This window comes from Grus americana, chromosome 2 (genome assembly GCF_028858705.1).
Source record: "Grus americana isolate bGruAme1 chromosome 2, bGruAme1.mat, whole genome shotgun sequence".
NCBI classification, from domain to species: Eukaryota; Metazoa; Chordata; class Aves; order Gruiformes; family Gruidae; genus Grus; species Grus americana.
The window spans coordinates 167640142-167659578 of NC_072853.1; the positions used below are offsets into that span (position 1 = coordinate 167640142).

A 19437-nucleotide genomic window follows, 5' to 3' on the forward strand; every position below is an offset into this window, starting at 1 on the left:
GGTAGCACTCAAAATCTTGTGACTTTCCTTTTCTGCCTTGGGGTGAGTAAAGAGACAATGGGACTTGGAACAGCCCCTGGCCCATGTGTTCTTCCCCTCCAAAGTCCAGTTCCTCCAGGGCTGAGCGTGCGAGGGGTTTTTTGCCCACTAAACACTGGTGTGCAGGCCAGCAAAGGTCTCTGAGTAGTAACAGGCAGGATCTCCATCCAGCCATCCAGCCAGCCAGCCATCCATCCATCCCTCCCCTCTCCTTGTGCTCCCCTCATGCTGGCCAGCACCCCCACACACAGAGATGTTCAGAGATGCATGCATTGACACAGGGCACACTGCGCACACCTCCACTGAGAGACACTGCAGCACTGCGTCCTCAGCTACCCATGCAAATGCCCTTGGATGCATGCAGAGCATCTTTCCCCAAAATAGACACGATCCCTCTGCATTGCACAACGCAGGTCAACAATGCACACACCTTCCTACAGACATATGCACCCATAGAACTATACATACACATATGCAGGCACTCATACATGCATTCTCAGCCAGGTTTGAAATGCATCTGCAACACCAAACATCCCCATACAGAGGCACTGGCCCTCCAAGCCTCCCTTTCTCCCCCTCCTGTCCCAAAATGCTGGGTCATTTTTTTGGTTGCTCCTCCCTGCCTGTTTCCAATCCACCAAATGTCCTTCCCGTAATAGAGTGACCACAATTGCACACCGTATTCCAAATGTGGTCTCCCTGGTGCCTTGCACGGTGCCAGAATAAGTCGGGCTGATTTATATTCCATACCCCTAGATAAACACCTCGAGACCGTGTTTGCATTTATCCAGCTGCCAAGCAGCCTCGCAGATGGTTTTAATGTGTTCTCCACATGCATGTACCGCTTGCACAGAAATCGGAATTGAGACTGGGGGGGGAAGGAGAGGAGGAAGGAGGCAAGGGGAGAGTAGCAGGCAGGAGAGAATAGCCCTCATTGCACCCTGGGGATACAGTCTGAGCAGTGAGCAGGCATGGCCCCAATATGGCTCTCCTTTTGTCTCTCCTCCACCAAAGCAACCTGCAGCATGTTGGGATTTCTGACTGGGCTCAGGTGGGCAAGCAGAAATGAAGAAAGAGCAAAATGAGAGATGCATGTGGCGCAGCCCTTTCACAAAGCACTCTGTGACTGGCCTTTCTGCCTTCAAAAGGCAAGTCCCCAGCAGTGACATCAAACAGAGCATCCTGAATACCACATTGGCTCGTGATAATGACTACAATTTCCATGCCCCGTGATTTCAACCCTCAAGGGCTAAGGAGAGCTGCAAGGCACATCTGTTCTAAAACTACGGTAATCTGTGCTAACTACTCTGTAGTACGGTACTGCTGTAAGGGAGTATTCATGACAGTCCAAGCAACTGTGAGATGAATGAGTACACTATAACAGTAACCTTCAAACACCTCAGGCACTGAGGCACATGCCCTGCCTGGAGGATTTTACAGTCTACCTTTAGAAGATGGGCGAAGATGGTCTGTGATAAAATATCATGCAGATGCAGAGAAATAAATCAGATTTTTCTGACTTGAAGCCTCATACCTGCCCTGTTGTGATTGATATTGGAGGAACATGTCATTCAGTACATTTCGCTGAGGTGCTGGTAACTTCTAGTTAGATGGTGAACTGACACGTTTCCAAATGTCTCATCTTCTCAAAGTGCTTATTTAATAGTGTATCTCCTCTGCAGAGCTGGATAAGGAGGAGCTGTCTGCCGGTGACCTAAGTCCCTGCTCCAGCACAGCCCTGGAAAGACAGTGGGTGAAAGTAGCATTTAGCACCATCTCTCCCAGCACATGTCCCTCGGACTGAAACCTGTATTTCAGTGACGGCTTTGTTCCCTGAACCCTTGGGGCTGCCTTCAGCTGAAGCTGAGAACTTGAGTGAGCTGGATGGATGGGCTAAGAGGTAAAGAAAAACAGCCTTATAAGCTGTTCCATATAGGAAATGCATCAGGAAACTAGAGGAGATGACCATTATTGGTGCAGGGATGTAGTGGTGGAAAGAGAGGTTAAGCTCTGCTGTGGCTTAGCTAGTCTTGAGGAAGTGATGAGCTGAGTGTCTCAAGACCAAGAGGTGAGAGCACAGCAATTGCATATGGGAGCTGTGTTGGCATCTTTGTACATAGGAAGGAAGGAAGGAGTAATCTGGGCTGGTTTGGAATCTCTCTTGTCCTTGGAAGTGATTGCCTCCAGGGTAAGCAAGATGATTTCTGAGATCTGGAGCGGAGATAGGTAGCCAGTTGGAAACCCGAGGTCTTTAGGAAGCACAAGTGACTCTGCTAATCATGAGACAGCAGCATACAGGATATTGAGGCAAGATTAAGATGCATTGACCTGTTGCAGGGCAAGGATGGCAGCAGACGTGAAGAGTGCAACATGCAGTGGAAGCTGTGAATGACGTGATGTTCCCCTCCTAGCCCCGTTAATGACGCAGCCTCCATTTGCTTTAATGAGGTTCCATCTTAAAATCACTTAGGGACATGAAACTTATGGTTCTTCCCAGGGAACTTGTCCCAAACGTAACTCATCTGAAGGACAGAAGCTATCTCTTAATTTCCAGTATAAGCTTTGTTCACTGCCAGTTTACGCCTGTTTATTTTTGCATCATTTTCCACTTTTGCAGCTCATCTCCTTTCATACTCCTTACCAGTAGGATAAGAAAAACCTGCTTTCTCACTCTCTCATTGGATTAAGCAGATCAAGCCTTTTATTCTCATCCAGGGCCACCAATGAATTCTTCCCACCCTACCAATCCTTCCCTGTCGCTGGAAGATTTTTTTTCTTTCTGTTCCTTTTCAGCAAAGGAGCTTATGAGTTTTTCCCCAGAGAGGTTATTTTGTTTGACCAGTAGCAAGGATGTCTCAAGACCTGTGAACCCTCTTCTAGCAAAGTACCATGGGATGAAGAAGCAAAATAAGTCTTAGAAGACAAAGTTTTAATTCCTGCCTCAGCAGTTGACTTTTACCAATCTCACTTACCTGCCTGTGTTAGCTTTGTAGGCAGGGAGTATGGTGGCCACTGATCCTGACTTTCTCCACAAGTATAATCACCCTGCCTCCCTGAACTCATATCAAACTATGGAAACAGAAAGGGAAACACCAGGATGAGGCATCTGCAAAGTCTCTGGAGAAGAAAAAGTTCTTGCCTCAGTTCCAGCCAGTCATGTTATCCTGCAAGACTAATTTCTTCAGCACTGAAGTGGTCAGCGATGTCCTCTAAACATGAGAAAGTTCAGTGCAATTCCCACCTTCTCTGTCTCACTCCATGAGTTATGGCTCTGAATTTGGAGGAGCTTCACCCACATACATACGCGCCTGAGAGAGAAGCAATATCGTCCATTCAGCATTGCCTGAACGACTGACACACATCCAAGACTCTTAGGATGTGGGATATGTATGAGATTTACTTGTTTTCTTAAAAATTTATGAATTCCTTTTGACTTACATCTTCAGTGAATTCTACTGTTTCTTCCAAGGAAAGAAATGTTCTGCATTCCCATTTCACTTGGAACATGCAACCTTGTGTCCCAAATCTGCCCACCTGTATCAATCCAAACAGCATATTTGAACGCTCAAAATATTTTTCACCAAAAAAAAGAAATTTTCCAAAAGTTTTTCAATCAACATTTAGAACAAACTGGATCCCTTCTGGTTATCTGTGTTTCTAAATATTGTTAACAGTGTCTCGGGAGAGACTGACTTATTTTTAGCATGCCAAAAGCATGCTTCTTGCACATGGTGGATTTTTTTTTCTTAATGACAGCTTATAAAAAAGGTTGTAAAAATGGATTTTTATTATTATTTTTTTAAGTATAGCCATCAGAAAAAATTGTTAACTTTTGGATATTTTTATTGTTTTCCTGAAACTCATCACCATTTTTCAGATTTCTTTTTGTAATTCAGAGAAAAGGAAAACAACAGAGAAAAGCCAAGTTGTTAGTACTGTTATTTTTATAAACCAAGAAAAAAAGTGTTTGGAGAAAATATTTGGGAAAACAAACAAAAAGAGAAATTTTGTTTGGATTCCAGCACAATACCAATGGAATATATGGTATTTTCCCTCCCCATTTTATCATCAGCTCAGTTGTTAAGTGAAATCTGGAGTGAGTAAAACAGGAAAAAGTTGGAGGCAGAAGGTGCAGGATTTGGTCCCAGTTATCACATCAGCTGGTGAAATTAATGGTAGAGGTGCCACATGGCTGTGCAGACCAGAGGAGACAGGGTGGAGTGAGGGAGGAAGAAAGGGATGTAGGGAATCATAGAATCATAGAGTAGTTTGGGTTGGAAGGGACCTTTAAAGGTCATCTAGTCCAACCCCCCCTGCCATGAGCAGGGACATCTTCGACTAGATCAGGTTGCTCAGAGCCCCATCCAACCTGGCCTTGAATGTTTCCAGGGATGGGGCATCTGCCACCTCTCTGGGCAACCTGTGCCAGTGTTTCACCACCCCCAGCATAAAATATTTCTTCCTTATGAATCTACCCTCTTTTAGTTTGAAACCATTACCCCTTGTCATATCAGAAGGTTGACGGTTTGTCTCCTTAGATGGGAGGAATGGAGGTATTAGAGATAGGAATGAGAGAAGGATGGTGGGACTCCTCTCTGGGACAACAGGCATGACATACAGGGGAGGAACAGCTTTGGGCTGCATTAAAACCCAGGAATGTGGATCCAACAGTCACGAAGTGTGGCTGGGCCTGATATCAGTCCATGTGTCCATTTGAAAAATGTTTTCCGAGAGTTTCAATCAATGTAGGAACTTCTCAATTTGTTCTGCAACAAGGAGGCCCAGAGGCGCCTGGCTTGACCTGTGGATTTCTCCCCCAGATTCCCTCTACCACAAACTAATAACTGCAGTCCCTCTTCCCAACCCAATTCCTCTCCCCTTGCACCCATCGTGCCCTGGATTGGCAAGAAACAGCCATGCTGTGCCTAATTGTAAGCTATGCACAGGGCAGTGGGCTGGTCGGTCAGCAAAGGCTGGTTGGCCAGGTGGCAGCTGCCAGATGTTCACCTGCCCTTCTCCTAATCATCAATCACAGAGAAAATTGCAGGAAGGAAATGATGACTGAGATCTCTTACCCCTCTTTTGAACTTGGCTGAAATGGGTTTTCCGAGCATGGAGCGGGGAGAGAGAGGCGGGGATGATGGAGAGATGGAGAGCAGGTTAAAGAGGTTTCTCTGTGCTGTGACAGTTCATGATAATGACAATAAATTCATTTGCATCTTTTCTTGGGACATTCAGATGCTTTCTGAAAATAGAGTCCCACTAGGTCCTTATATGGCTTTTAATGAATCAATGCCATGAGTGAATACACGGAGGCATGGAAAGATTCCCAGTGCAGTGAGAGGCAGCAAAGATGATCTTTTTTTTTTTTTCAAATTTCTGGGGCAGCTGATGATCCTCAAATTTTCCACGTGCTAAAGCATCAGTCTGCACTGTGTTTCTTGCACAGAGCCTTCAGCCTTCTGCTTTTTGGGAGGATTGTGGGGATCAAAGTACTCCAAAAGAAAGCATTGCATCTCTGTTATCCAGAAAACATCACTTTTCTTTTGAATCAGTCCATTGAATCCGTTTTCTTTTGAACGAGCCCATTGCAAGTGTGTGTGTGTGTGTGTGTGTGTGTGTGTGTTTTCACAGCATGGAGAGGGCATACCCACCAGATACTTTTCAAGATTAATATTTTTCTGGCCAAATATTGCAGTACAATACTAAATGAAACTGCTTAGAAGTGAAGGCTGACCTTTGCAAGTTGTTCTGAAGATCTTAGAAAAGTCAAAGGTTTTTCCTCTCAGCATTTCAGAGCATGACATTCAGATGATTTTTTTTTTTCTCCTCAATGTTTTTTCTCCACAGCATTCTTTTTAAAGTTTACCCAAATTTATTTATTTTGTATAAAGAATTGGGTTTATTTTAAGTAAGACCACTCTGAGGGCTAAATGAAGTCTTTATTTACTTTCTTGTCTGCAAAAAAACCTCAGAGACAATAACATTTTGTCCTTATCCAAATTTTGTTGGGTGCTGGTTTTTTTCATTTTTCTTTTGATCCTTCCAGAGAACCGAAAAATAAATAAACTGTTGTTCACAGTGTAAGTTATCCTGCAACACAAAGAGCCAAAGGGAAGGGCTTTCCCGTTTTTCATGAATAGGAAATCTAGTATTATTCTTCCTCTAATGTGACTGGAAGCAGAGAACAGGCAATAAACTTCTTCCTCCTTTTAATCACAGTGATGCTGAGGAATTTCAGCCTCTCTACCCCCACTCCCAGTTAATGCTTTAGAAGATAGGCAGTGATTAGCCTGGTCCTTTTCCTCAGCACTAAATTAAAGATAAGAAATCAGCTGTTAAATGATGGGCTTCTCTGTTGTTCTTCATGTCCTAAAATACCAGCAAACTGAATTGATCACTGTCAGCTCCAACCCTGGAGGGCACCATACCAGCTAAAGGTCTTTAAAGCGATCCTGGATTCTTATTTAATCTCGTGAAGGCACATTTATTATACAGAATAAATTACTGTTTGGATGAAAGATTGCTAAGGCACTAGCTTTGATATTAATGAAACATGCTGAGATCTTGGCCGTGCTTATCATTTCTTTACTAGCGGAGCTCTGTTGCAGATAAGAGCAGGCTGTTCTGTTTTATTTTGATTCGCATGTAATTTCTCTCCGTCAGACACTTTACAGGCTGTTGATAAACTCCTTCATGGGCTGCCATCGGTATGGAGGGCAGATGCTGCTCTGAAAGCAGAGCTGGGGCAGATTCACCTGTGTTTGCTTTTCACTTCAAATCCTCTACTGCAGATGGATTTTCACCCATGGGTGCAGTTAATACAGCCCAACACAAAGCTCCAGGCTAAATTTGGGTCTATAGTCCTTCCTGAACTCTTCAGGGACTGGAAATGCAGCCCATGTTGAACATCCACCTCTGAATGGGAACATGCTCCCTCGTGGGACTGGGAGCTTATGAATCAAAAGCTGCAGAAATGGGTGGTTGACAATCTGGAAGGATGTAAGAGGTAGGGAACGGGCTTTGACTTCCCTCTTTTTAAAGCAGTGTTGAAAATGAGGTCAGTTCCCACAGCCTGGAGGATTTCTCAGCCCTTCTAAATAGGGACAAGTTCTGGCTTTGTCCCATGCAGACTGAATAAATAGACCATGAGGAAGATGAGACTGCTGGGCAGGTGGCCCATCTCCCACGGCAGTCTGCCTCCAGCTCTGGTATCTCAGCTGCTTCAGAGGCTGGTGGCAAACCCCATGGGGTGCAGAGCTTCTTCATGGCCTTCTTAGCCTACATGCTCATGTAGGACGTGGTGCCGGAAAGATTGGCTGGTACCTCCGTTTGTGAAGAGAGAAGCAACGCTTCTCCTAATTACAGGTCGATAGAAGACCTGCTTAATTACTTCTCAAGTTCTGGAGAATTGCAAAATGACAATTAAAGAACTTTAAATATAGACTCATATATTTGTCAATTTCAAAAAAAAGGTTTTTGGGGGGAAAGGCAGACATAAAATGTGGGAAAGGACTTTTTTCTTGGTTTGTATCTCTGCTTTTCCTTGCACCAAGAACATAAATCACATATCTGCAAATGAACTAACATACAGATAGGGAAGAGGGAGACCTGTGTATAGGAAGAGGCAGAATATCTCCTTCAGAGCTATTTTAGCTTTCTTCAATGAATAAAAAGGGAGAACAAGGATGATTTAAAGAAAAATCCTCTAACAATGACCGCACCACCCCCTTCTCAAAAGGTTAGGAAGTAGCGGTGAGCTTAGCAAAGTGGTACAGCAGAGACAAACAGTTCCCAGGATATTTGCATTCCTAAAGCAACAAGGTTCATGTGAATTCTCCACCTGCCCATTCTTTTCCTGCTCGTTTTCGGAAAACCTATGACTGAGAGGAGGGCAGAAATCCAAAATAGTGAGTAAGCAGGGGGAAAAGCTGGGAAACCTCAACCATTGTACACTGTGCTTGGCAGCAGGCGACTGGTCAATCAGCGTGTGTGCACTGCCGGCCAATTAGCATGGGCACAGCTCCAAATCAATCAGTGCATGACCTGCATCTTGCCGCGTGATGACATCACAGGGAAGCGGGGGGAGAGGGAAGCTGGGACGCGTGAAATCGTAGGCGAAAAGGATGTCAGATGGGAAAGGATGCAAATCTTTAGGAAACAGAAATTCCATCATTTCATTCCTTATGAAGCAAGGTAATAAAATATTCTCTATTTACGGTTAGAAATATTGCCACAGACACCTCTCTATAGATTCTTGCTGGTCTTAGTGTTACTTAAAAGTGTACTGAAATTCAGGCACAGAAGCGCATCTGAGAAAGCAGCAAAGCATGGCTATATAGGATAGCACTGGCTGATGTAAATAATGAGTTACAATTACGGCTGAATTTGGATTAACGGTCTGTAGGCATTAAATCACAGCCGATCTACTCTGTGGTCATGAATACCTTTCAGGGAAGCCTGAACTGGTAGCTTTGAGAGTCACGATAATGTAGCCACAGCATAATCTAGCTCCTTGGTAGCCTAGGCTCAAATCTGTGCTGCCACATGAAGGCTATACCCAGCCAAGCTCCCTTGGGCATCTCCAGGTTGCCCATCAGTCTACAGAGTCCTGAATGCTCAAATCCTCCTGCTCTCCACTCTGCTCTCCTGCCCCATTTCCATTTCTTCCAGCCCGCAAGGGAAAGCAACTTTGCAGATGCGTTGACCCCTCTCAGAGAGTGCTCAGCTATTATCCCATGTCTGACCATGTCCTTCTCAAATAAAGCGTGGGAGAAGCTACACCTTCTGGAGCTAAACACTTAGAAGAAAATTGCAGTGATACCTACAAGCAGTTTTCTGAAATTGAGTGACGGTTTTGCTGGCTTTTTCGTGGAGACCCCTCTCCGAAAGGTGGGACACAGGTATTAGTGTCACTTCTGCAGGTTCAGTGACTCCTTTTTATCTTTGTGTCTCTTCCACAGATGGCTTTTGTCTTTCCGAGTGGGATGGTATTGTCTGCTGGCCTGAAGGTGTGCCAGGCAAAGTGGTGGCTATGCCATGTCCCGAGTACATCTACGACTTCAATCACAAAGGTAGGTGTTGTCCTCAGTGTCAGCAGAGCCTGGTAAGCTGCAGCAAGGGGAGGCCTGGGAGTCAGGAAATTAGAAATCCTCTTCAGCATCCTTTTTTTTATCACATGGCAACTCCCATGCAAGCAGGGATAAAGCCAGGGAAAAGGAAGTAAAGAAACAACCATTTTTTTATTATTTTTTTTTTATGCTGGGAGAAAAGAAAAGGTCTGTTTTAACCTGAAATAATGACAAATTTCCCTCCTGCCCCACCCAGAAGGTAATGGGGCATTATAAGCACCGATTACATGCTTACAGCTGGGTACTCTTGCAGGGTTACAAACCCATATTTGTTTGACGCCACAAACTTTGGGTCGCAACAGAAAGCCACACGATATTCTTCCAATTTATATTCTCCTCTTCACCGGTTTGTTAATTCTAACCCCTGATCTCTGCCCAGACCCCTACGGTGGGTATCTGAGAACAGCGCTGGTAACCAGAACGTGTGAATTCCTCCCTATCTCACTTTCCCTCAGGCAGCGCATTTCTTGGCTTGCTTCTGGTGCCACAAAGTCTGTGCATGTTTTTAGAAGCAATTGAAGTACACTCGCTCCTCAGTGTATTTTCAGAGCTAAAGCATTCTCTTTTCTCAGGCAAAGCCATGCACCCAAAGACTAAAAAATTAGAGAATTAAGACTATAAGTTCCCAGCAGAGCACTGATGCTGTTTTCAGAAGACAAGGACATGTAGCGATACAACAAGGGGTTATGGTTTTAAACTGAAAGAGGTCAGATTTAGATTAAATATAAGGAAAAAAAATTCTTCCCCATGAGGGTGCTGAGGCCCTGGCACAGGTCGCCCAGAGAAGCTGTGGCTGCCCACGGCTCCCTGGCAGTGTTCAAGGCCAGGTTGGATGGGGCTTTGGGCAAGCTGGGCTGGTGGAGGGTGTCCCTGCCCATGGCAGGGGCTTGGAACTAGATGGGCTTTAAAAGTCCCCTCAAACCCAAACCATTCTGTGATTCTATGAAAACCAGTGATGATATTCCAGTGCACCCTGGTTGCACATAGTCCATCCTGCCTTTTCTGTAAGGGACTGTGAGCTGAACTAGCTTAACCCCTGGCTGATGACCTCTCGCAGAGTCCCCTGCACATGCATTTCACATTAGAGGCCAGGAGGAACAGGCAATCCATCCCTTTTTTCTCCATAACCCGACATGGCACAGATTCCCAACTTCACTGATGTCCACTGCTCATGTCAGCTAGGGTGGGAGTTAGATTAAGACCCTTAGATGCAGAGATGTCTATAAGTTCTCCCTCTGTAGTCACAGGGCAGATAGATCTGTTGTCTGGTTTCATCCCTGTTAACTGTAATGGGACTTTTTACACACAGTCCATGCAATGATTGCCCCAAACAGACATCTGAACATGGATGTTCTCATCTGCTAGTTGAATCCTGGGATGAAACCTTGCCTTCTCTTCTTTCTCCATCATCATGAGGAGGGTAGCCATAGAAAAATCTACCTTGAGATGCACTGAATCTGTAAGCAAAGAGCAGCATTATATAGATCACTGTTTATTTTCATAGGGAGAGCTGCAGCTCTGAGGATGATTCTGTGCTTTGGGACTTTTCAAAGCTTGTCTCCCTGGTTTGTAGACCCAGTATCTTAACCTAAACTGAGTGCAACTTGTCATTAGCTCTCTGATGTTTCTCAGTTAGAAAATTGGTAAAGTTCCTAAGGAGATGGAAATTGTGTTCTTGCAGCTCAGCTTCAAAGCAGGCAGGAGGCATCAGGGTTGATGGGTTCCACCCCTGGAAGAGGTTTCTCCTGTTCTGCCAGGTCTAGCCCCATTCACTCTGTCTCTCATTTCTATCCTACAGGCCATGCTTATCGCCGGTGTGACCTGAACGGGAGTTGGGAGCTGGTCCCAGGCAACAACCGCACCTGGGCAAACTACAGTGAATGTGCCAAGTTCCTCACCAACGAGACGAGGGAAAGGGTAGGCAATTGCATTTGTGCATGGAGCATGAAGCGTTGGCCTCATCCAGGGCTAACGTAAGGAGTACTGTCTCATTTAAAACACTTGATGAGCTTTAGTTTGCAACCTCCTCTTGGAAACCGTGTCCAAGCTTGCCAAAGCCACATCTTTGTTTTGATGGGGAATTTTTTGAACTTTTAATTGTCCTCAAAGCCAGAAAAGGTTCCTCCAGCTGCCATGATCCCATTTGTAAAGAGATCTTGGGGAAACTTGAAGCGGGGTCAGGGGCACTAAGAAGTGGTTGGAGGTTGTTCCATGCCATTGAGACTCCCTCTGCCCCACCAAGCAATAATTTTGCTAGCAGGTTGTTACCAATAATTCCAGTGCTTACGTGCTTGTCTGTGCTAGGGGATGCAGAAATACAGAGCTAAACGATCAAACCAATAGCAACCCTGCTTCTGTAGGTTTTTAACAGAGAACCTCTTGTTTGAGAGGTATAAATCGAAATTAAGGATTAGAGGTTTTACGTGGTCTGTTCATTGTAGATCGGTGGGGACAAAGTTTTGCTAAAGCAAATTAACGTGTAAGAACAGATCTTGAACTAATTCTGGTGCAGTCACAATTTTGAAACAGGGACACCAGTCCAAAGTTAGAAAAGGGATTCGTAGCACATGGAGAGGATTTGGTATGTTCCTGGGAAAAAAAGACAAAAAAGGTGTCTAGTTATACATCAGCTCTATGGGGGTTATTTTTACAGAAATTCAGGTGATTGGTAAAATATTAGCTCTAGAAATTTCCTACCTCTCTGTCTGGGTCTGAGCCCAGTTGGGGCTCTGTAGTGCTTCTGAACGTCTCCCAAGCTGAGTGCATCACAGAAGCAATTCTGAACTAACGTGACAGTCAATGGAGTCACCTGAAAGGATGTGACCTTCTTGTTTCGCTGAGACATTTCCACCCACATGCAGTTGCTGCTCTGTTTCTGTAATTTGCAAAGAATTTAGCAGAAAGCTCTGGTTTCTCAGTGGTACTTGGAAGATGTCCTCCTTGGATATGGGGTATGGCAGTAGGGACTGATCGTTTGCAGCAAGGATTATTTTCAGAAAGTGGGAGATAAAGATCTAACCACAAGCTTCATGGTGGGGAGCAGACTTGAAGATGATACACAGTCCCTTTGGGATAATGTTCTTAATTTTAAATCCAACCACAGCATAGTTTTTTCATGTTTTGGTTTTTTGTTTGTTTTGTTTTTTTTTTCTCAACGGTGAAGCAACATATGAATGAAGTTGTTCAGTGAGGAAAGAGATTATCTGAGCATCTGCATGCATTCTACCATGCAGTTAAGGAACAGACAAGGTTGCACACACAAGGTACTGCTCCAGCTACTTAATACAAAGCATGTTGTCAGTGCTGGAAGACATTCACTTTTAGAATAAGATTGGTGGGACTTATCTTTTCCAGTCCATGTAGTGGAAAGAACTAGCCCCAGAACTTCCTGGAGTAGATGTTGGAGTCATTGAGCATCCTGCTCACACTGAGAGCTTTACTAAGTTGCACAGCTTCTTGACCTCTCTGAAGTCATTTCATCTGCCCCACCTCTCTCAGCCACGTCCTGTGGTGGGAGTCAACTGCTGCAGACATCTCCATCTCAGCAAGTCTCCTAGATTTCTCCTAGGAAAAGGAGGCTCTTTCTTTTAAACTTCCCATGCTGGCAGCTAGGACTTTGTCAAGGTAAATCGGCAGGGGAAGGCTACAACAAAGAGTTCATAGAATCATAGAATCATTTAGGTTGGAAAAGACCTTTAAGATCATAGAGTCCAACCATTAACCTAGCACTGCCAAGTCCACCACTAAACCATGTCCCCAAGCACCACATCTACACATCTTTTAAATACCTCCAGGGATGGTGACTCAACCACTTCCCTGGGCAGCCTGTCCCAGTGCTGGATAACACTTTTGGGGAAGAAGTTTCTTCTAATCTCCAATCTAAACCTCCCCTGGCACAACTTGAGGCTGTTTCCTCTTGTCCTATCACTTGTTACTTGGGAGAAGAGATCAACCCCCATATGGCTACACCCTCCTTTCAGGGAGTTGTAGAGAGTGATCAGGGGTACGGTCCCCCGAGTACAGGGGGACGGTCACTGCCCTGGTCCTGCTGGCCACACTAGTTCTGATACAAGCCAGGATGCTGGTGGCCGCCTTGGCCACCTGGGCACACTGCTGGCTCATATTCAGCAGGCTGTTGACCAGCACTCATTGAGTTGTCCATTTGTTACCAGCACAAGGAAGAAATAGAGACCTTCCACCCCCAGGCTGGTAAAGAAGGCTGAAAGCAAAGTCTGTTGTCCTGGGTTTCATGTATCTGTCTTTGTGTCCCCTGAGTGTAGAGGTGGTGACTGCACAGACAGGGGCCATGGACTGTGCTTCGTAATGGAGAGATATTAGATGAGGTGTCACGATGCAGAAGACTTCATTTTTGTTCTCAACCTCTGCTCTTACTTGGAAAATTACTGCTCCTCATGACCTCTCCCTTTATTAGCTGTTTTAATACAACGTCCCAAGATTATCATCCTCATTATTCTGTACAAAAGGCTCAGTCATCTTTTGCCATGAGTTGTCCATTCTAGCTACACAGAGATTAATTTAATGATATTTAATGGTAAAACAAATTAGCCCATCTTCACTGTTTAGATTAAATTAACAACTTGGTATTGCCTAAGTGATGCCCACCCAGTGCAAAGAACATTAGAAAAAAAATGGAAGTTTCCCCCAGCTTTGGAATTGATTAACAAATGCTTTTCAACAGCATCTATTACTCATTATTAGTAGTATTATTATTAACCTTGTATTTGTAAGAGGTTTCTTCCCTCCGTCCAGCTCTGCGCTCACCTCATAATGATGCTGCATGCTGTCATGTAGTTGCCTTGGTTTACCGCAGAGGTGGCTGCCTTTTAGCGACAAGTGAAGCAATGCATGTACAACCACTGCGGGTCTCTTGGGCCTTCTGGTATGAAAAGCACTGTAGAAATAAAAGAGAGAAAAGGAATGACCTTTTTTTTTTTCCTCAGTTGGGTGATGACTTTCAGAGAGCAGGAAGGCCTCTTGTCTTTCACACCCAAGAGTGGCTCTGAAGCACTGGTATTAATAAACCTTCCTTTGATTTTTTTTTTTCTTGAAGTAAATATGTCAAAAGATGTCAGAATCAGGGAATTTGGCAAGATAGACTAGTCGTCTTTAGAGAGAGATTGTTTTCTATTATTATTTTCCCCCCTGGGGAACAGCATCTTTGCGTCATCAGTAACAGCTGCATTTAACCAACATTTTGAAAGGAGATCGTGGGCTGACTCCGAGTAGGACAGCATCTGAGCAGATGTAACCAGAGGAACTTTTAAGAAACCATGCACTAGAAAGCATTAGGAAAAAAAACATGTCTGTCTGTGACTAGATATATACTTCTGCATTGCTATCTCTAGAAATAGGCCTATATCTATAGATAGCTATATACACAGACACACATCTAAATAAACACCCACGTCCATGCACACGCGCATATATATATGTCCATGTATGTTTGTTTAGGTGTGTAGTTTTCTCATTTTGGCCACTGTGGGATAATTATAAGATTGACCAAAGCAGCAAGCGGAGGGCCCCAGAGAAAGTTTGTGTCTTTCGCTACCTTTTCCTGAACCATATAAATAGGATTATTTCACACAGAGCAGCACGGAAACCGCTTTCTGAAATTAGCAAAGTATGCTAAAGCCATCAGAGCCAGGAGAATTAACAGCTCGTAACTGCCCAGTGAGCAATTGCTCTCGGGCTGTTTTCTAAGGGAAAATTAGCGCTGCTGAAGGACGCTGGATTGACAGCTCTGAAGATTGATGTCCTCTCTTTAGCCAGGAGAGCAGGTAGGCTGCAGTTGGCTGTTGAAGTGTGTTTCCCCAAATATCTTGCAGATAGCGTTAATCTTGCCATGAGCAACCGTGTCTTGGACTCAGTCTGTAGAAGACAACTGCTTAGCAAGGGGTAGGAAGGAGTTTTGTAGGAAGGTGTCCTAGCAGCATGCCATGGGAAGATAAGACAATTTTCTTTGTGCCTTTGGGGCAGTGCTGAAAGCCACCACTATGTCACGACCTGCTTCCCTGAACTCTCATATTCTGCTTTTAAGATAACCCATCAGCAGTGCAGCGGAGATGGTGGGAAATCTCGTTCTCCCGCTCCTTCCCCAGGAGCCATGCATGGGCACCCCTCCCATCCCAGTTGCACCCTGGATCTTCAGAAAAATCTCCCTGCCTCTGAACAGATAAGCTGAGAGATCTGTGGCTTCCCACCCCAGCACCCTGGCCAGGCAGCTTTGCTTTGTTTATTTTCCACCCAATGTTTAAACAGAGACAGTAGGACAAGGGAAGGAAGGGGAATGGATTGGCCGGTGTTCAATCTTTGAGGAAGGCAGTGTGGTTAAACAGCAGCTGTTTGTCTGTCTGCTGTGCGCTTCACGTCGCTGAACCACAAGCTGCTGAACGTTGGGATAGGGTTTACAGCACTGCTACATAACCACTAGATGATAGTCACATAGATATAGATATATGTGTATATACATATATATTTACTCTTTATTTGTTCTGTTCTTACACTCTTCCCTAAGCATCTGTTCCTGGGCATGGAACAGAGAGACAAGGGAGCAGGGCTAAGAGGACCTTTCGTCTGGCCCAGACTGGCCATTCTCCTTGCAGCTTTCTTAAGGTTCTCTTAAAATTAGGAGTCAGGGCAACCTGTCGTCTTGGAGTTCCTCAATCTTTGCATAAAATGTGGGACACATGGGAAGTCCTGGTGTGCCCCTGGCATTAGTAGGCAGCTTTTTAGGCAATTTCTCTCCAAAATCCATAGTAGCCTTCTGACCATGGATCCCTTTCATATAGCCAGCCAACAGCAGAACCTTCAGCATGGTCATTTTTTCTGGTCACCTTTTCAGACACTGGCAGAGTAATGGCATATTTTGCTCAATAAGCAGAAATTTCCTTCATTCCCATCTCCCCAAAAACAACACTAATGCCAAACACATCTTTTTTTAAAGCAGGTCAAACCTATGCTGTTTTCAAGGATGATCTTAAGGGTAAATGTGACCTACATCTACTTAAATCATGGAGAAGGGGAATATGAGCCAGCAACCTGGGAGGTTAGTTCAGCTTGGAAACCACCAGCTTCACAAGATGGACCATCCTAGGATCTAACCTCAGACTGCCAATCCTGCCTTCATCTGCTATTGCTTGTTTATACCATGGTGGTTTTACTGCTTCTAGAGAAATCAGAGAGGCCTCAAGAATCCATCACATACCGAACACAATGGGAAAGGCACAGCATGTTGCAGGGCTGCTTTATCTAAACTCCATTGTTCAAACCAAAAGTCTTCTATGCCTGGCCTTTGTTCTTGGAGCTCTCTGGGGTCGTTTTAAAAGCTGACAACTTTGTGTAGCCTCAAACTGATGGCATAAAAGATGTTTACATGGTGTATGCTGAGTTATACAGATTAAACGCCATCAAAGTGTCATACATTTGCACCATGAAAGATGGGCAGATGTTTAAAGTACATATAGGAATAATAAAAAAAAAAATCATAATCAAGATGTGTTTTTCATTCTTGCAAGCAACCCTGTCATGCAGACCTTATTTCACGCCTGTAGGTTACGTCTAGTGGGTTCCTGTAAATGCTGTAGCACCTTTTAGTGTGGAGCTGCTGATAATAGTTTATGCCTAGAGTCTGCTGGGAAAGTCTGCTGGTTTATAACAGCAACATAATAATACTTCACATGAAAACACAAGGGTTCTCACATCACAAGACAGCACACAGGGTCAGATGTAGTCCCCTTGTACCCCATATATAACGACTGCTGGCCATAGTAGATGCTTAAGGACAGTTCATGAAAGCTGGCAAGCAAAGAGTGTTCTTGTCCCCTCTCATAGCCTTCCAAACGCCTGCAGCTGTGGGGCATTCTCAGCACAGGATTTGGAGAACTTTTTCCTATTAATGTGAACAGCAGATTTGGGGCACATTTTGTTGGTGGCCTCCTGGATGTCCTGTGGCTATGAATGCTGTAGATAAACTGGGCGTGACATGGAAAAGCACTGCCTCTCATCAATACATCTGTGGGGCACCCAAAGTGCTCGGCTGGCTTCTGAGACTTGGGTCTACCCCCGCCCTTTCCTTTTTCCTTTGTTTTTTAGACTGTTCTGTAGAGCTGAGCAACTCTCCAACTCTGCTGACTGCAGTTAGAGGGCTGAATTTATTTGCCTAAACTTAAAAACCTGGCACCACTGGAGATGTGTTACAACCTGCAGTATTAACACAAGGCTGGCAGTTGTCTATGAGATCCATGCTCTTCTGGAACAGCATCTGGGGTCCGTGTGGATACCTACAGGCATCTCACACAGCACTTGGTGCATAGGTGTAGGCAGCCGAATCTGATGATCTCTCCTTGTTGACTATTATGTGAACATAGACACTCAACACACACGGAGACGCACATTAACACATCTAAATGGGGGTGTCTTACTCTGAGAGCTGACCCCAGTCACTATCCGGATTGTGAGGATCTGAATTGTCCAGCATCTCTACAGATGAGGGGAACAGAACTCTGCAGCAAAAAGTCACGTTCAGCACTCGATGATTTCCCTTAGGCTTCGGAAATCAGTGGCTGTTCTGTGCTTTTTGCAAATATCCCTTCTCCCTGCCGTTAAGCTTTTTTTAGTCACATCTTTTATTTTTGAAAAAGACAAGAAAAGCAGTGACTAGAGCTAGTGACGGAGACTTTCTGGCACTGCTTATCATTCAGAACAGTAAAATGCTTCCCCTCCTAATTTCAAACATGTCATTAGCAACATCTGAATCAGCAGCTTCCAGAAACTTTGCAGATACTTGATCTGGAAAGCCCTTACATATGCTTCCATCCTCATACACTGCTAATCCCACCCTTCAGCCGTAGCCTGCCAACTCCTCAAAAGACCACTGGATCCATTTCAGCTTCACGACCTAAATGGTGCAGAGTCTTGCCGTTGTCTCACAAAGAGGGAAGAAAAAGGATGAAAGGAGAAAGTTGGATGCAGGACGCAATGCAATGATACTCAGAATGGGGTTTGCCACCAGTCACCTAGAAAATGTCTCAGTCGCCCATGTCCCTCTTTGTGACGCTAGAAGGAAAGAGAACACGTGAACACCAAAGCCCTGAAGGTTTCTTCCAGATGCTGAAACATAGGTTATGTTTATGCCCAAAGCCAAATGAGATGTCCTCATGAGACAACTGCATGGGAATTGCAGATATAACGTGGGACCTACAGGAAACTCATTCCCTTCTGTAAAAGCAACTTGAAGACAGTCAGGACACTTGGGTGTCTGAAATGACATGAGAGACGTGGAAGGACAACTGAATTGAGTCCTAAGGGTCACAAGACCTCTTACCTGAGAGTCAGATGGATGGGACTCACTATATAAAAGTTTATTTGATCTATTCACCCTGGACTCCTCTTGTGACAACCCCGTCAATGCAGCTGATGGCTGAGGACACCATCCTGTGATTAAAATAGATGAATTGCAGCCTAAATTACCTCTTTCTTACTGCTGCTGGGACCTCAGGTAGCCAGCTCTGATGGAGCTATCCACATCATAGACATCTAATTGAGGAGGACCACATCCACTATGGTGAATTCCATGTACCTATACTAGAATTCGAGGGAGCAGAAATACTCTTCACACAGACTGTCCTACAGCTGTCTGCAATGCAAGAGTAAAAGCACAGCCATGGTTTTGGAATGGATGGGGCCTCGAAACTCCATGCCTGGTGCTCTGATGTAGCCCTGAACTGTCCTTCACAGGAAAGTAGATTTCCTCTGGATTCAGATGAATGTAAATTATCTCCCCATTGGTGGAAGTGGACAAATTAGGAGTCAGGTTTCACAGTATGAAAACGTAACAGCCAACTGCTCTGAGGGTCACATACCTGAAAGATGTCCAAACCACAGGGAGTGGGGAATGCAGGGACCCTTGTGGGAGGGGGGCACATCCAGCCCATGGATGCCCACGGTAGCTAGGTTTTGTTTATTTTGGTTTTTCCATGCACATTCTGAGTTCATGCAGAAGCCGTCTCCAGCTCTGTTTTGGTTTCCTGTTCTCCCAAAGCCACCAGGCTGCTGTGAAGTTTCTACCCTGAGGTCAGGCTGGTGGAAAGCTGAGATGCAAAGGGGAGCAGAGAGGAAGTCTCCCACCAAACCGAGAGGGAGGGGGAAAGGGAGATCTTGTTACGGCTTCAGCACGCAATACATCTGAAATAGTACTTACATTTTTCGTGGTTCGGTCTATTGTCAGTCTCTGAGTTGTGGCTGGAGC

At 44.8% G+C, this 19437-nt stretch overlaps 1 protein-coding gene across 4 annotated transcripts in view; it reads left to right on the top strand.

The window, feature by feature from the left end:
• Positions 1 to 19437, top strand: part of PTH1R (parathyroid hormone 1 receptor) — a 127629-nt gene that overhangs the window by 72247 nt on the left and 35945 nt on the right. For all 4 annotated transcript variants that reach the window (XR_008575751.1, XM_054815631.1, XM_054815633.1 and 1 more), the window contains 2 exons: positions 9003 to 9113; positions 10969 to 11087. Coding sequence is in view for 3 of the 4 variants with exons in the window: in XM_054815631.1 (XP_054671606.1) it covers positions 9003 to 9113; positions 10969 to 11087 (230 nt within the window). In the remaining variant the exon portion in view is untranslated. The remainder of the gene's footprint in view (positions 1 to 9002; positions 9114 to 10968; positions 11088 to 19437) is intronic.